Source organism: Toxorhynchites rutilus, chromosome 3 (genome assembly GCF_029784135.1).
Source record: "Toxorhynchites rutilus septentrionalis strain SRP chromosome 3, ASM2978413v1, whole genome shotgun sequence".
Taxonomy (NCBI): domain Eukaryota; kingdom Metazoa; phylum Arthropoda; class Insecta; order Diptera; family Culicidae; genus Toxorhynchites; species Toxorhynchites rutilus.
In genome coordinates this window covers 143,473,308-143,491,598 of record NC_073746.1, presented here as the reverse complement: position 1 = coordinate 143,491,598, position 18,291 = coordinate 143,473,308, and the positions used below count along the sequence as shown (strand labels likewise).

The following is an 18,291-nucleotide window of genomic DNA, read 5'->3' as shown; positions in this document are numbered from 1 at the left end:
ACCATCATACATTCAACCGTAAAACCTATGCAAACGGTGGGGTACACATAAGAAATTCGTTATAAATGCGTAGCGCTGTTGCAAAGGTTCAAAATTCTGAAAAATCTATGATAAATACGGTGGTGCAAACAAATCTACATAATCGTGCGTGCGTGTGTGTGTTTGTAAAAAACATACAATATCATATCAACAATGCGGGAAATAGAAATATGTGAGGACATAATAAAAAACGGGGATTTGAAAGAACTTTCCTAAAATCGAAGAACAAAAAAAGAACAAAACAAATATACATACTCCGCCTCGATTTAGCACTGTTGCGACCACTGCGGCGCTGTAATGTGGCCGGGGGCGAGCCGGAAGTGCTACTCTTCGACAGGGAGCCGCCACTATTGCTACCGTACGAGTGATTGACACCGCCACCGGAAGCGATTGCGGTGATACTGTTGCTGCTATTGTTGGTGACGCTACCGATACTACTATTACTACTACTGAAGGCTTGGATGCTGGCGGTGGCCATTTTCAGCGCCGAGAGCTTGCTATTGTTGGCCGTTTGGAGGTTCGTGCTCCGCAGCAATCGACTGATAAATTGGAGGTTAGGATTGATGCTCGCCGGCTCCTTGTCGTCCGGTTGATTGGGGGGCTTTTTCATGTCCATCGGGAGATATTTTTGATCTTCGATTATGCTCTCCATTGAGCTGCGAGACGGCGTTGCGATTGCCGGTTGATTGTTATCGGCCGCTTCGAAAGAATGATTGCTGTAGTAATGCTGCTGGTCATTCTGATGTCCCATAGGGGGAGACGAGGACGGCAGATACGAGCATGATTTATTCATATTCTCATAGTCCTGCGGAGTGGATGACGTCGGGACAGCTGCTAGAGTGGCTGTCGTTGCAGTGCCACCGCCGTGCTGCGAGCATAAATTATGATGATTTGTTTTACTTCCGACGAGTCCGACCGGTGGTGGCCCGCCGCCAGTAGACGGACAGGTGCATTTGAGCGATGCAATCGGTAAGCTGAACGATTGCTGATGTTTGCGATTAGCCACTTGCTGGTAGTGGTGCTGCTGCGGCCCAACGGGAAGACTATTGTTCGTGACACGTATTGCACTTTCCTCCGTGAGCGGAAGTGAGCGGGTTCGGTGGTGGACGGGTTGAATCGAACTGACCAGGATTCCGCCGGTGGCATACTTGCCGAAGAAACCACCGGTTTGGCCGTTAAAACTAGGATTGCTACTAACATTGCTACTACTGTCTACAACGCCCTGGGAGGACTTTTGCGTCGCCAGGTGGTGGTGGGTGGTCGAATTGCTATGGGGAGAATGGCTTAGCATGGGGGTGGCGCTTGGTAATGATAAAGCTCTTTGATGGAATATCACTGCGGATGTAACTGCGGATAAGAGAAAAAAGAAAGAAAAACGGAAAACGAAAAAAAAAACAATCACAGTGACACAACTCGGAAAACATTTGTTGATAGTGGAAGAAGAAGAGGTCTATCGAGTGTAGCGGATAGAGGATGTGTAGCATTAGAGAAGTAGAACTGTTATTGAGAGTGAAAATCTGAGGAAGGTGGAAACTTTCGTCGTAGAATTCACGAAATAAGACGTCACACACAACCAGCAATTCGGATCGTTGTCTGTTTTTCCCCAAAAGTTACCCGGGGCATGTCAACCGTCGAATATTTAGTTTGTCTTCGGGTTAAAGTGTTACTATCTACGAACGTGTTATAGTAATTATTTGATTGCACCGTTATATTAGCGTGTGATTAGCATTAGTTAAATACTAAGTCGGGCATACATTCCATTGGTATTGACCATATAGCTTTCATTTGATAACATATTTATTGGTGACTATTAACATATTTTTTTTTATTTTTTCGGATCAAGGCCACGCCAAAGAAATAAACTTTCGGATCCCAAATATATTTTTTAATTCAAGGGTTCCCTACACTATAAAATTCTTCATTAGCTGTTGTTTTCTGAATCTGAAGCCTGTTTCAATTATAATTTGGTCACATATAGTAGAACATTTTTCAGCATAGAAATAACGTACCGAAAAGAAAGGAAGGATGTATTTTGTAGGTTTAAAAAAAATACATGAACATTATCCGTCAGCTGTTCGGATGAATTTTCAAACTTTTCGTTCCCATCATTTTCTGCATTTTTTCATTAGAGCTGGATGGTGTTTTTTGACAAATTCCGCGGAAACTTCAACAAAACCACAGCTTTTCCTACTTTTCAGGACATTAATCCTCAAGATTACTTCTTGCTCTGACGTAGATTGTAGAAAAATAGAATTTGATAACGGCTGCCTCGTTCCGAATCTGCCGATTTTACGACTACAATTTATGGAATAGGAGAGCTGAGGTTTAATAGTGCTGAAGTAATTGTTGAATGTGTCTTACACACTTAACTTACACACGCCCGACAAGTTCTGAATTTTTATAAATGGTGGGGAGGTGGGGAAATACGGGCATTTTAAGAAGAACTTCAATTATATCTTTCGAAACTCATGTTTCTCCAAACTTAAATGCAGTTTTTTGCATTTCAATATACTGTTTTTCGAATTAATCGACCGAATGTTTTTCAATGTTTTTACTAAAATAAAAACAGACCGAAAAGTAGAACATTTTTTTGATGATTACCTGCATGGACATCTAGTAGGGGGAATATGGACAGGTTTGTAATATTTACGTATGTATATCATCGAAATGTCATGAAAGTAGGAGGACAGGGTTGAGAACTTATGAAAACTAACGTTGAGATTAGTAAAGCATAACAATTTATAATTTCCCGATAATGTCAAGAACGGGCGGCGACAAGCCAAGTAATCCGAATTAGCGCTGCTGGCGCCAAGCGAATATTTTTTTACTAATCTTGCGGACGTCAAAGTTTTAACACCTTCGCGTGCAACATCGAGTCTCACTCGTGGTATACTTGCATAACATAGGGCGCTAGAACAGAGCAGAGTACTGAAAACACTTGATGTGTGACATATCAAATACAGACAAACCTTTTTTTTTTGTGCGGGGGATAGGGACCGCACAAAAAATCGTGCAAAACTTCACCAGCAGCTTTAAAAAATCGTGTTCGGTACACACTTTCAAAAAAAACTTTTTTTGTGCGATAGATAGCATAAAAAAAGTTTCCCCCAAGGAAATAACTCAAATCCACGCCATTTACCGTTCAATTTCCTTTCGTTTCCCTGCTTTGCGATGGGACACTTTGCCTTTTCGGTTGCGCGTGGCTGTTTTGTGCTTTTAGTTGCATGTCGAAACGTGTTGCTCTTAGAAATCATGTCATGCAAAAACTTAGAAAAACTTAGAGTATTTGATGAGAGGAGGGGAATGATTGTGCTCCCTTGGCCGAGTGGTTAGCGTCATAACTAACATGCCGGGTGTTCGGGTTCGATTCCCGTTCTGGTCGGGGGAATTTTTCGTCAAAGAAATTTCCTCCGACTTGCACTGTGATCACGCGTATTCTAGAGCTTGCCACTCAAAATGCATTCAAGGCGTGTTATTTGGCATAGAAATCTCAACTAAGTACTAATAAAAATGACGCAAGTAATACTACGTTGAGACGGCGAAGTTCCTCTAGGAACGTTAGTGCCATTGAAGAAGAAGAAGAAGGGGAATGATTTCAGAAGTGGATAATTGAGACGCAAATATGCTTTTTTCGCACTGAAATGCATATAAACCATCGAAAAAAACTAAATGGACGATAACTTCGTCAAATATGCTTCTTTTGATCCACGTTGATCCACGAAAGAACATACATCCCGTTGTAAACCAGCATGTTTACTTTAGCGCCTTCTGGAATGAACACCGGGTTCATTTATTGCCATTGGGAACCTTCAATCATAACTCCAACAGATCAGATACTCGTTTTCATGAAACAAAATGAAAACCTAAACACAGAACATGCAGGAAAAAATGAAAGATTTCGAATGCTTATAACTCGAACATTTCTTTATAGATCGGAAAGTTGTTTGCATCAATTGATACGAAATAGTTCTACGCATCTATCACAATCAATAAAATGTTATTCTTCCTGAGATAAGCAATTGTATAACTGTAAAATGTCGAGCGCTATCTAAACGCCCTAACTGACCCGTTTTGATTGGGCCGATTTACTGTTTCCCCAACACAGCCGCCGTCATGTTCTCACCGAAATGTGTTCCCTAACAAAGCCATCAAAACAAGGTGACCTACATTACATGGCGTTTGTTCAAATTCTTTACTCACACAATTACAAATATGTTGAATTCAATCGACGAATTTACGTTAGATTTACAACCAGGTGGCGCAGCGAGTAAAATGATGATGTTTTTTTTTGGCATGAAATTCGTTAGAATTTGTTAGAAAAATCCGATTTTTCCTTTCAATTTCCCGGATTCGAGTATTTTTTCCACGCTGAAAAGGTAAGAAAATCATCATTTTACAATGGTATGCATATTATGAAGAATGGCTTGGTAAAAGTGTTGTAACTTTATTTTTTTCAACTAGGTAAACGATGAGTAGCATGTATTGCGCTGAAAATACTGCAAATCCTTCTCGTATCGGTCCCCACATAATTAATGATATCAGCCAACTTAATATGATATCGATTTTATCGCCATTATCCACAGTATTCATAACTTAAAATTTTCGAAGATTATCTATGACTTAGGTCAAATCGCGTGTTGAAACCATCGTAAATATACAAAACTCTTACTTTCTTACCATATACTGACGACATTTATTGGTTGAAATGAATCTAAATAGGAATAGAATGAATAATCACGACCGAATCTTGCTTTTAAGTGCGTAGAATAAACAAACATCATCACTTTTTTTTTGAGCTAATTCAGCTTTGCGTAAATTCATCAATTGAATTCGAAAATTGTTTTATTCCATCAATAATTCATTGGATACAAACAAATAATTACCAAGCCAACGGTAGTCCCACGTCAACCTTGCGGTTATATAATAAATATAACCCACCATTTTTCGTACGAAAATCATGTTCGTGAAATAAAAGATTATGCATACTGCTGCTGGACTTTATGATTAACTCTTTGCGGTCGTATGTCTGCTCTCAGCCACCACAGAAAGGAATCAATGATTTGTTCAATCATGTAATAGTTTACAATTTATCTAAAAGAAATTTAATATCTAGTAGACCTGTTCACGAATTAATACGGAATTTCCAATTTGAGGAAAAAACTTTATGTTATGTGGTGGATCGCATGAAAAAAATCCTTAAGAAAATAACCCAAATCCTAATGATTCCATTCGTGATCAACATTCGATTTCCTTTTTTCACTTTCATAAGCGGCCTACTCACTTGCGCAGATCATAAAATCAACTCTTTGCTCCTGTCAATAAGCTCCTAATGACACCTTAACACAAACAAAACAAAACATGAGAATAGGAATTAACTGACACAGTCCCTATTTAGAGCGATAAAATACATATCAAAGATAGAAAAAAATGAGCGATTACTTCATTTTCTTTCAAAAACCGCACAAAAAAATTCGCACCAAAAAATCGCATAAAAAACCGCACAAAAGCTGGTTTTATTGTATATATAAATGTTGAGAAATAAAAATGCTAAAATCTGTCATCGCAATACTGTTGTTTTAATGTTGCAAATGAAATTGAACAGGTAGCTCAGTTGGTCACGCGTCGCCTCTGCCTTAATTACTCCTCGACGGCACAAGATGAATGGCATAGATCAAGAATAGGTATCAGAAAATGATTTGCCATCCAGGCAAAAAAAAAATCGGCATCTCAGATTCTGGAAATGAGCTTCCTAAATTGGGCCATAGTGCTCACTTAATATTCGCTCTGCTTGGCCAGGGGTTAAGGTCCAGGGAGCTGGGGGGCGCAAAGTCCTATCGAGAAAATCAATCAAATTCTCCCAACGCTATGCTTGGACAATATTCGCCGTGTGCAGCGGTGCGCCGTCCTATTGAATGACGTAATGATCGTTCTCGTAGAGGTCCCGAAGTGCCGGGGTTACAAGCTTATCCAGAACCTCGGTCTTATAGTACCCCCAAACCATCACCGACGCGGCGTTCTGGAACCGCGAGATGTTTATGTGGGACGAGGGGATGCTGGCCAACGTCGGCGCCCACAGCCGATCATTTTGAACACTGTACGGCTGTTGCAAGACTAAGAGTTTCTCATCAGAAAACACGAAAGCCTGATCAGTCTATACATGAGGCTATAGCTGACACCCATACCAATACACATAATGCAAATGGTGCGCACCTACAAAGCGATGAAAAGTTGTATTCGAACTTGTTGAACATTCTGTATAACAGTTTTATGAAGTAAGGCGAGATTTTCTGCGCCACAGTATATTTAGTGGTGTATTTACAACCGAATATGAAGCTATTAGCACAGGAAAACCTGTCAGGTATTTTTTTTCCGCTTGTTATCGCGGTGGCGTCTTTTACCTCGATGGCGTATCGACCATCAAATTTCCTTAATTAGTTGTTACTGGATGTTAAAATGAAGCTTGAAGATTACATATTCACGCATTATTGATTAATATAACAAAAAGGCTTGAAATGTAATAATTTTTATTTTGTCTCATGTTATTGTTGCTGTTAGTGGAACGGTGTAATATTTTAGCATACGCAGTTCGTCGGTGTTTATGTTATTTTTTCGTTCCGAGAGAAGGTATAAAACCTTTCAAAGATACAAGCGATAAGACGGAGGAAAAACAGAAAGGCATACTCCGCCAATGAGAGACGACATCAATGGATGGAAGGGAGATGAAAGAGATAATATGGCATGTGATAACAGGTGACGGCGGTACACAATTTACATCCGTTTTGCACATGATTATCGTCGCTTATTCGTTTCATTTCATCGCTGTCACAAAATGATTCGCAGATAATCTGATAAGGCTACGCACGTAGCGGAAAGTACAACTTTGTTGCCAGAATGGAAAGGCGTTGGGGTAACAACAAGCTGCTTATTACAAAAAAACTACACCTTAATTGGTTGGTTAGGCTCCTGAGAACAGAATTCATCATACTCAACAGAAAGGGTTATTACGTTAAACTACTACTCTAGTGATACTGCTACTTTGTGTTAATTGTGATGGGACTATAATTACTGAATCGGAATCAACAAACATCAGACTGACTTCCCTTTTCGCACACTCTGGATCAGCGGCAATCCGGAAGTTGTGGCTTCGTGAAGGTACACGCCGGTGGACAGGAATAATTTATAATGACAACTAATAGCCGGGCAAATCCAATTAGGCTATATAAAAAGCATAATTAATTGGTGGATCGCTCTTAATTCACTCGCAGAGTGTCAGTTTCAAGTTCTGTTGTGATAGTGAGCATTTGAGGATGGCTTTTGCTTCCTCAACACAGGATCATGACAGGGATCGGAAATTCCGCGCATAGACAAACCAACATTTGCTTTCTTCCCTCCCCCCCTTGGTTGGGGCTTCACTCCGTTACAACGATACGAACGACATGAATTAAAAATAAGGCAGCGAGAGTGCGCAGACAACAAATCCCGGAGATGGAACCGCCGGAAACAGAGCACTAATTTGACGGTCACTAACCGTCATTACGTTGCACTCTCTTTGAAGTGGTGGATTCGTGCGCATAGACCTTGTCCATTGTTTGGGTCTGGCTAATGGTAATTGACACTCTCGCCAGTGCTTGTCGTTTCGGGTAATTCATAGAGTCAAAAAGTGCTTAGAATTCGCATCATTTGTTGTGGTGGCGAGAACAACTGTTGGTGTGATGTAGATCAAAAGTGTGATTTATAGATTATAAATGAAGTAACCGATACGGTCTGGATGGTCTTTGTTCATATTTGTTTTTATTCAGTACTATTTCAACCATATCTCAAAATATACCAAAATAACGCTTGACGTTTTCGTTTTCTGAAAAAAAAAATCCTGATTTTCACAATCTCGCACTCACTTCAGCAGCTGCAGCTACCACAGCACAACTGAATTCTTCTGTTTGACTGATTTATGTGAAGTTTCTCATGCCATAAAAATCAGCGATTGCAAATTTATCAAACACATAGTATTCGTTTTTAGACAATACATTCATTAAACAAATTCATACGCAATAATGGAACTATTGGTTAAAATGAGTGCCAAAGGTTTGTGTGTGTGCAATATGGGATGGTGAGTGAAGTAAGCAACTACGCTCTAAAAGGAATGAATGAATTATTTGATGACTTTGGTAATTGCAACAGCGCCGAGTTACACACAATAATATTACAGCGAAAGCATTTTTAAAACATTGACCAAATCTATCAAAAAAAAACATTTATGAGTAAGATTACATTATACCACACCGTTCACAACAACCGCCATTCTATTCATGCTACATCTCACAAGAAAACGTCCAATCAATAATATGCACACATGCAATGGAGGGGTAAAACAAATTCAACTGTTTTTTTTTGGTGTTGTTTTCAAAGGATAACGCCGTCGAAATGCGCTTTGAAAACCTTGAGATTTTGTTCATTCAGGCGGCGGCAGCTTTGAGTTACTAGCACTTCTACTGGGAAAATCAAAACGTTAGAGTCCCTTTCCTTGTCACCTTCATTCCAATTCTCAATACTCAATACTCAGTTTTATTTTTCTTCTCTGATTGCAATCAAAACGACAGTGGTGGTGATTTACATTTTTACTGCTTCTTTTTTTGGAGTGGAGAGAATGGATTGGGTAGGATATATGGCAATGGGTATAATCGGGTTTGTTCGAAATTTTTGTTCGATTCGCGCAGAAATGAATGAGGAAACAGTTAATGGTTGAATGGATTAAGATATAGGTGCAAGAAATGAATATGATACGATGAAGATGGATAGATATGTCGCTAGATCCGCTCGGTCCTGGAGTGAAATGACTTCTGACGTGTTGGAAATCCTTCAGGAATGTTGGTCTAATCAAAAAGGGGATTAAATAAAAAAAGAGATTGAAAGATTGCAACAATTCCTGAACTTTTATTTGATTTTATGCGTTTTGAAGGGCTGTTCACTAAGTTTGAAAATCCCACTTCGTGAGTTTCATGTCAAAACCGAATATCGTACAACAATCATCTTTTATAATTAATACCATGTAACTCCTTTCTTTCTTTTGAGTTCAGAGAGTTCACCACGAGAACTACGTCTTAAAGGTGGGGAGTCTATTCCAAAACATAAGTTCTTCTAAAACCTCGTTTATTTACCGGAAGCGTGGATAAAAGGAGTCGTCGTATCTACAAGAAAGGCGACAAGCTCGCATCAACGCCGCATACAAATTACTTTCCCAGATCCAGATTTCTTAGAGATATCCCAACGTCTATCACCTTTAACGATTCGTTAACGATTCGTGGATTACTACCAGGCGGGTTCCATGGGAGCCCGCGGTACTACGGACCAAATCTTTTCAATCACCCCGACAAACGTCGCCTTGACTGATCAAGGCTGCCCTGAACCATGTAATGTCAGAGTGTCGACTACCTTGAAAAACCTTGAAAATCAGGGAATATCAGGGAATTCAAACAATGTCGGGGGAAATCAGGGAATATCAGGGAATTTCGTTACCAAACTGGAAAAAAAAGAAATTCCGCCAATTGGAATTTTGATTATTGGAGTAATTAGATAGGTAATGAAACCAAGAAAGTTGTATTTGGCCAGTTTGACTCTCTGTAGGTTTTTCAATATATGTTGTTTGCCTGTAGGTGAACATTCGCGTTGTTTTTACTGGTATTTGGCATCAGTATCTGCAGTTTAGCTTCAATCAATTCCCTTCCTTTTTTCTTCTTCGAAAACTATCGATAAGTTCATGCATGAAAATCATACTATCAATGCTGAGATCCTGTGGTGCTTGGAAAAAAAACAGTTATGTGACACAAATCACTCCGCACTTCTGAAATAGACATGGTTTCATTGAGAAGAATTTTTCATCACAACCAGAAAGCTGAGAAAATACAACTAGGGCGTGATGAGCCTCATAATGAGCTTTATTATGATGTTTGGCTCGATGAAACTTTGTGAGTTATACATTGTCGTTGTTTTGACGAGTCTGAACGAGACTTCAAAAAGCCTGCAGATGGATCTGAATGTCAGATTTTGGGATGAAGAAGAGAAGGAGTTGGTAAATCGTTTCATGACGTCAATGTATTTGAGACGTTCTCGAGCATCATAGATCAACTTGCAGCTTCCAAAGAAGGGCTGGAAACTATATATTTGAACAAACTTCTTGTGTCGATGGACGGTATCAACGTGAACTGGTCATATTACGCGAGCTGCAACTGGTCTTTCAAAATGAAGGAGATAACTCTTGAATTTGGGTAGCTTCGGATTGCATGTTTTACAAGGTTCGTGAAAGGATTGATGGATTCGAAAATACTCGCCAAAATTTTACGAAATTTCGAACTTTTCACCAAAAACATGATCATCTATATCTCGTGTAAGACCCGATCGTTGAGAAGACTTTTCTGTTAACACCGAGTGTTTCTATGCAAATATGCGAGAGGAAACGGTTGTGCTATACGATAAGTTTATGACGCTATACTGTTCTTTGGTTGGATAGCATGAATAAAATGTTAGTTAATTCATTAACAAAAAAGGCTAGTTAATTCAACTAGTTCGAAATTCTCATTCATTTCATCGTCATATGAATAAGTTAATGAAACGGCTACGGGAAGAAGCGAAATCTCTGGAGGTAAAACGAAGAAAATTTCATAAAATTTCACAGAAGGGAGCCGAAAGATTGCAAGATAAAGCATTTCGTTAAAATCGTAACAGTTTCATGAAATTGATCCGAACCAAAATAAAAATGACTCATTCTGTACTAGTGTTTAAGAGTTCCTCAAGATAACTATGAAATGTATCAGTAAAACTATTTTTTTAACACGTACGTCGCCCTACGCGACGTTTTTGAGTGTCTTGTAAGGGCCAACTTGCGAATAAATTGTTAAATGAAGATCAAACTTAGTTTGTAGATAACTCTTACATGATCTAGCAATATTTTTCTTAATTTGAAAACGAATTGACAACAATCACACATGCCAAAGTCATATTATATGAGTTTCACAAAAAACTGCAGTATAAACCATCCGTACTATAAATTAATAAAAAGTATAGTATAAATATTATAATAATATGATTATGATTTTATTATTTTTCTGCACATTCTGTAGTTACATTTACTTTTTAAATTAAATTTATTTTTTCTTAAATACTTTTCAATTTGAACGAGGAAAGTGTCACCCATATCTGGGTCTATCTATAATCTATAATCTGACCAACAATTCGTTTATTGGGAGATGTCCACAAACATTCCAAAATTCCATTGTTTAAGTTAACTAAATGTTTTAGGAACTACAGCTAAGTACTAGTAGAAAATTTAGCTACTAGTCTACATCTGGAATTTTTCTGAAAAATTACTGGAAAATCAGGGAAAATCAGGGAATATCAGGGATTTTTTTTCGGATTTTGAATCGACACCCTGAATGTGCTTCGTGCGTGTCTCGAGGGCACTCTCGAATCCCTTCGGGATGTAAAAAGGCTTGAGACAAGGGGAAGGACAATCATGCTTGCTATTCAACATCGCCCTTGAGGGTGTCATCCGCATCGCCACTAGTGATAAAATTTTCACACGAAATCGTTTTGAAGCTGGAGGAAACTACTTTGAATAATGAATTCAGCAAATGTTGACATAATTTGAAATAATGTTCATTTTCGCTATCAGTTCCGATTTTTTATTGACACACTGTGTTTGTAAAATTTTCTTTTCTGGGCAGTTTTGGAAAAACAAATTGCCTTACTATTTAAACGACAGTTTGTGGTTGTGCAAATTAATTATCAACATCAAACAGTTATTTATCGGGTTAATGAGGGTAATTTACAAAAAATTTAGAGAAGATTGATTTTGGTAGACTCTAGTTGAAGATTCACCAAAAATTGTTCAAAATGATATTGCAGCGAAATTTAAAAAAAATGGGAGTTGAGTGTCATAAAACGAATTATACACCCAAACTAGCGTTGTCAGAAAGCATTTCATTTTTGACAAAAAACATGTCATTCCATTCCTTGAAGCGTCAAATAGCTTTAAAAACATCTCTTTCTTTTTTTCTTTTTACATGTTTTTTAGGATTGCACCAAAATAAAGTCCAAACGAAGTCAACGGGAATCAAACCAAGGCCGGCTGGAATGTAAGACTGCTTCCATACAGCTGTTAGGGATGAGCGTGATAATATTATCTTATTACAAATTGAAGCTGGAAAGTGTTTTCTAATTTTACTCCTAGAAAACACTTTCCAGCATAAAGGAGAAATATATATCCATCTCGGCCAAGCAATGCGTGCTTATTTGAAACGTGTCTTTTGTTTCGCTCGCTCGTATTAATCTTATATTGCCGTACCATATATATTATACAAATGCTTACCAGTATTTGTGAGTCATGGCATTTTCTGTCATTTTTACGCTCATTTAATGTAATAAATCGGGATATAAAACTATAAAAGCGACTAAAAAATGACCGTGTCATTCGGACAGTTGACAACAGCTGCAAAACAAAAATTCTGTGTAGCAGACTGTGAAAAAAAAACGAAATTGCATTCAACCAGAGTGAACTATAAACCAACATCATGGCATGGACAATAGTGATCGTTTTCTTCAAAAAGGCAGTTTTTCTTATTTATCTGAATCTCTATCAAATTTTTCTGTTTCTGACAGCTCTTGGGAACAGTTGTCGTCGGGATCTGGCAAGTAAGATAATCTGAGGGCTGCCCTGAAGTGTAAAATCGTGTTAAGAGGGCTGATCTGCATTTTTCAAAATTGCGTTCGGCCATAATGAACCAAGTATAATACATTTTATATTTAATTTATTTTCATTTATTTTGATATTATTTTATCGAAAAGAGTTAAAGTGAGTCAATAGATGTACTATTCATCAAATTACTCAAGAGCCGTTAAAAAATACTAATGTGTTGTGTGATAATATTATATTAATAGGTAGCATGTAGTTGGTTCGCTCTGGCTGCAAAGATAAAGAAGTTTTGCGTGTCCAGCAGCTACATAATTTTATTTTTCACTTTATTAAAGAATCTGGATCCGAAATTCACTCTGGCTGTACATTTTTTTAAATTTTCTCCGATCATAACACTTTAGAACAAGCAAGAAATAAAACAATTGAACAAATCTCGGATATTTATCAGGAGAACGTAGATTCGTCGCCGTGTCTCAAAAAACGTAAGCATGCTGATTCTCAATTTTGGAAGAAAAAACCACGTAAGCGTAATATAAATGCAGGAAAATCATGCATCAACATACGAGGGGTGGTAGTTGCGGCTGAGAAGATTCAAGCCAATTACTTCTATTGTTGTCCAAAAATTGTTCATAACAAAATGTCTTTTGAACAACGTCTGTGAAATTTCAAATAGTTTTATGAAAAAGCATCGTGAGGAACACAAACAGCATTTATTGCCAAATCAACTCGTGTTTCAATGGTTCAACGGAGGAACGTTTCTCCACTGAAGCGTTGCTAAAGTTATTTATCAATAGAAAAAAGGATAAGAACAAAGAAAATGTGAACTGTCTAAATATGAAAGTAATTTTTGTGGTAAAATCGAAACCCGGAATACATATGTTTAAGTATAGTCACGGCCCAGATGATCCATTCTTTGAGTTAGACTTGAGGAAGAGATTAGGAGGCCCTTCACATTTTTTAGTCAAGCCAAAATGTAACTTTTACATCTAAATGGGCACAGTATTTTCTTTGCGAAGTACAACGACATCCAACATCTGATGAAATAAGTACCTCCTGTAAACCATGAATTCTTCATGAAGGTGGTTCCCGATTATCAAAACAATGTTGATATTGATTACGACCTGATCAGCGACGAAGAATCTTAAGTTTTTTTCAATCATTTTAATTGTATAATTTTAGTAATAATTCAGACTAAAAATACATCCAACCACACTGAACTGAAACCCATATTCTTTAACTTTTGTTCTGCCAAAGTGAACTGAGTGCATGCGTACCAATACTGAAAGTATTTTTTTTTTCAATAATTATGCGTTATTTTACAGACATTCATAGTCTCAGTGTTTTGTAGACATCCTGCTTGTAACACATGAGCGATAAACTAATAGATTTGATCAACTACGGTCAATTAGAGGGAGCCCAGGCTTGGAATAGAAATATCTCAAAATAATGTTTTTGGCGCTTGGTTCGTTCTGGCAGAACCAAGAAACAATGCCCGAATAATTTCATAACAAATTAATGGCAAATCAACATTTTTTTTCCTGTATTATGATGACTTTTCACACTTTTGGCTGGTTCGTCATTGTACATACTTCCATTTCGGAAGAATGTTGGGAGTGAGAATTAAACTCGTGGTCTTTAACGTGAGAGGTACGGATGTTACTACTACGCCTCCATTAAACCAAATATGTCAAATCAGTAAGAATCTGCAAAAAAAAATTAACAAAAATTCACTGCTTACCCATATGACCATATGACCATAGTATTTTGTTCTAAAGCCCCTAGTTCAGTGGGTTAGCAAAATGTTTTCGAGGGTTATTTAATGATCGGCTGACGGTACTTACACGAGTTGCTCATACCAAAGCAAATTTCCCCTATTATTTACGCATGCGTTTAGTTGATTGTCGAACGATAAACGTCAAATGAATAAAACGAACAAATGTTCATGTAGTTTTATAATGGTGACCATTAGCAAGACTGGTTCGAACATCGTTTGGAATTATTTTTTTTCCCAATCGTAAATTTTAAATTCATCAGATTTTAGTAGGTGAATTATGTATAGGATTCACAATCACTGCAAGCCATTGACGATACGAACCTGAAATCGAGTGGAATTTTGAAATGGGATGCAGATTGGAAGTCATGCGGGAGCGACATGTGACGGATCCGTGAAGCATATGAAGCGTTGCATAGGTTTGTTCCAAACTGCTATTATTAAAATATTCGTTGACCAAACCATGCATACAATCCAAAAGTCACATATTAAGTTAAATAACGTATTGGAATATCTTGGACTTGGTTATGTTGGAATAAGAACATAGACAAACAGTTCATGCTGCGGTCTTGCTTGAAGGAATTTGGAACACTAGCATGTGATACTTGAATATGAAAATGTCGCGCCCGCTGAAGCGGAGAGCGCAGAGCGCGACCACTAAAAATGGAAGCATTTCCAATATCAGTCGGAAGAGAGAACAATGAAGTATGGATAGTATCATTTGAAAAAGTTTAGTGTATTCTGAAGATTACCACAATTAGGTTTAATTGGGGTCTCTCGAAATGCAAGTGCTGTGAACAAGCACTGTACCATGTAAACGAACACTTTGGAGACATGAAGTATTACACTATACGGGTTAATGCTGAGAAAGGTATGCGTATTATTATCGTGACTCCTTTGTATCATGATGAAATTCATCGAGATCTCAGTTGAAGATATTGACAACAGACCGAACCGAGAATTGTCATGGAATTTTTTAACCATGGATCAACTGAACAATCTTGATCTGGCCGACGACGATGTTTTGCTCATCCAACGAGGATGGAGCCGCTTTGCAGAGCAAGCTTGTAACGTTTGGTGAAAAAAAAAAATTATACGTTCAACGTTTGGTGGAAATAAATATGTTGAGAAAAAAAAGGAAAAAAATTATTCAATTTAAATTCAAAAATGCCCTAAAAAATGTGGAGTTCCCAATTGAGGGTGGTCTTTGAATATGGCGAGGATTAGAACAGACTCGCTTGCAGAGGGCTCTGAATTCCGGAAAATGTCTGCTGTATTACTATGGGTATTGTTATTAAAAACAATCGGGTTCACACCATTCCTGATAGCAATACAGTTTATTTGTTAATTCGTAGTATAATTGTTGTATAGCTTCAAGATAAAAGTGCGGTGTTTCAAAACCTGAACCTCTAATTTCTCCGATGTCCCTCAAATTGTTCCTAACTCCTGTCTCTATCACAAAATTGTCCGTTTATATATATTTTTTCTGTGATCTTCAATCGCGTGTATGCTGCTAAACGTCTTGTTCAAACTGTTATTTTTCAAAGTAACCGTCGTTATGACTACATCGGCAGGTTTACTGCGATCGTGGCAACAGGTATTACGGGCGAATTCTAATTACAGCCACTTGGCATACTCAGAGGTATGATCAAACCGAATTTGGATTTCTTCGATTTTCGTTTGTGGAGTGATCGGTAAACGGAACGTACCTAAGTGATCAGCTTGTTTCGATATTCGTATAATTTAAAAAAAAGCTTATAGTGTTCCGTTCGCGATTACGTTTAAGAATAATCAAGGAAAGCCTGTTCATCAGGCGACTTATCTAGGGCCTTGCTGCTGGAAAATTACCGGGTGAGTCCCAATCCACAAGCAAACGGACGGGAGTCTACCCGAACGTTCGACCGATACTCGGAGGCAGTGTCCCGCGGTGCAAGCCATACGCATTGCGAATTCCACGAAGGGCAACCAATCGCAGACTACCCGAAGCCCAGCACGTTTTCGAGTTCCGGAGCAGATCCGGTTATCGACAAATTGGGGTTAAAACCCTGCGCGCAGGTACGATAGCTTTAGTGACATGGCCATGATCGCGATAGAGAGAGAAAGCAAAGAAAAAGGGAGAGAAGAGTGATGGAAGATTGTAGAAAGTGAGATAATGTGAAGTAAGAATAGAATGGAAGCTAATTACTGAGAATAGAGGTTTTTCTTTTCCAAGTGATTCGTGCTGTTCAAATTTACGTTATTCGAAACAAGTTCTTCACTTGCGAAGCTCCAACTTCGGTATTTGTCCGCGGCGTTTTCGGTTATTGTTATATAGGTGTAGACCATTCTGGCGCAACCAGACGTCGAAGGTTTTCGTTGTTCGAAGGCGGCAGTCTTGAAGACCTGAACCGTTCGGGACCGTTTGATAGAGGGGCTCTACCATAGCCGGGCATTTAAAGCGACGGGTGGTCTCTCTTCTGAGAGTGACGCTAAAGGCATGGTTTTTAATCCCTCGACAAAAAAAAAAGGTTCGCCGACGGTTAGCAGCTTGATGACCTCTCAGAAAGCAGGTCCAAGGGTAAGGGCAGGTCTGTGAGACATCATCGCTAAGACCAAGTCGATGAACGTAAATCCTTCCAGTTCCAAGTTATCGGGGCAACAGATTGAGAAGGAGAAAACATAATTGTCGACTAGTGGAAGCCTACTGCAGGACTCCAACGATTTCGATAGTCCGACCGAGATCTTCACACTATTATGCTTATCGCTGCACTCAATTACCGATATGAACTATTACTTCTTGCCGTCCCGAGCGTCGAGACAATGGTAGCGACCGAATTCATGATTCAGCTGCGTGTAGATCGCTGCTGTAAACGTTCAAATATTACTGATGAGCAATCACACGTGCAATCTATTGATTGCGAAACCTTGTAAATATACTGGTAGCTACCTCAGAGTTTATTCTTCATTATACAGGCAAACCTGTTTTTGTACGGTCCCCTTTCGGGTGATTGATCGCTTGTGCGATTCTTTTTGTGCGATTTTATTATGACATCGGGTCTTGAATCACACAAACTAATCGCACCTAAACAGTCACAAAAATGAAAAATCGTACAAAAAGCAACCGCACAAAAACAGGTTTTCCTGTACACTAGAACCCCGATTATCTGAGGAATAGTCGGGCTAGGTCAACGCGTATAACGAAAATCGCGGAAAACGCAATGAAAGGTTGAAAATGAGGTTTAAAACAAAAAAAAGATATTTCAGCATGAAAACTATGTTTCCTCTATACAGAAAGCATTAAACTATCCATCTGTAAGGTCGTGTACATCCAATGTTTAGATAATGTGAAGGCCATGACCAAAACAAAAGCGCAAGGCCCTACCAAGCAATGCCAAATTTCAAGAAGGTCTATATAATTACAAGGGAACTCGCACCGCCAATCATCCGCTCGCGGATTATCGTCGTTCTACTGTATTTCCGTATTCATTTTTCAAACTGTTCATAATTTTGTTCAAATTTGGGATTTTTGTTAATTAAACCCCGGGTAATTTTCTATGATTTTTGGATATGCTAGACTATACAATTCCCTAGTTCGAAATTGGATACCTTAACAAAAAAAATCGGAACATTGATATTTTCCCATATATTTTTTCTATGCGTTTCAGTGTGATCCTTCCCGTGTCGACAAAAACGAGCAATGGTACTTGCTCCACGGACACTGGTCAATCATTTATGGTTCAATCGTTGGGAAATATTGCAATTCGCAATTCATTCAAATACTTGTTCTTCGGTATTCGATTAAATGCGTGAATATATT

General features: G+C 38.4%; 2 protein-coding genes across 10 annotated transcripts in view; one reads left to right on the top strand and one right to left on the bottom strand.

The window, feature by feature from the left end:
* Positions 1-12,210, top strand: part of LOC129775259 (MPN domain-containing protein CG4751) — a 71,603-nt gene extending 59,393 nt beyond the window's left edge. Inside the window, exon 8 of the mRNA XM_055779771.1 lies at positions 12,107-12,210. The gene's annotated coding sequence lies outside the window, so the exon portion shown is untranslated. The remainder of the gene's footprint in view (positions 1-12,106) is intronic.
* Positions 1-18,291, bottom strand: part of LOC129775257 (mucin-12) — a 553,123-nt gene that overhangs the window by 33,227 nt on the left and 501,605 nt on the right. For 8 of the 9 annotated variants that reach the window (XM_055779765.1, XM_055779763.1, XM_055779759.1 and 5 more), the window contains one exon: positions 295-1,386. The exons of the other annotated variant lie outside the window; for it this stretch is intronic. In XM_055779765.1, the coding sequence (XP_055635740.1) occupies positions 295-1,386 (1,092 nt within the window). The remainder of the gene's footprint in view (positions 1-294; positions 1,387-18,291) is intronic. 9 annotated transcript variants of the gene reach the window in all.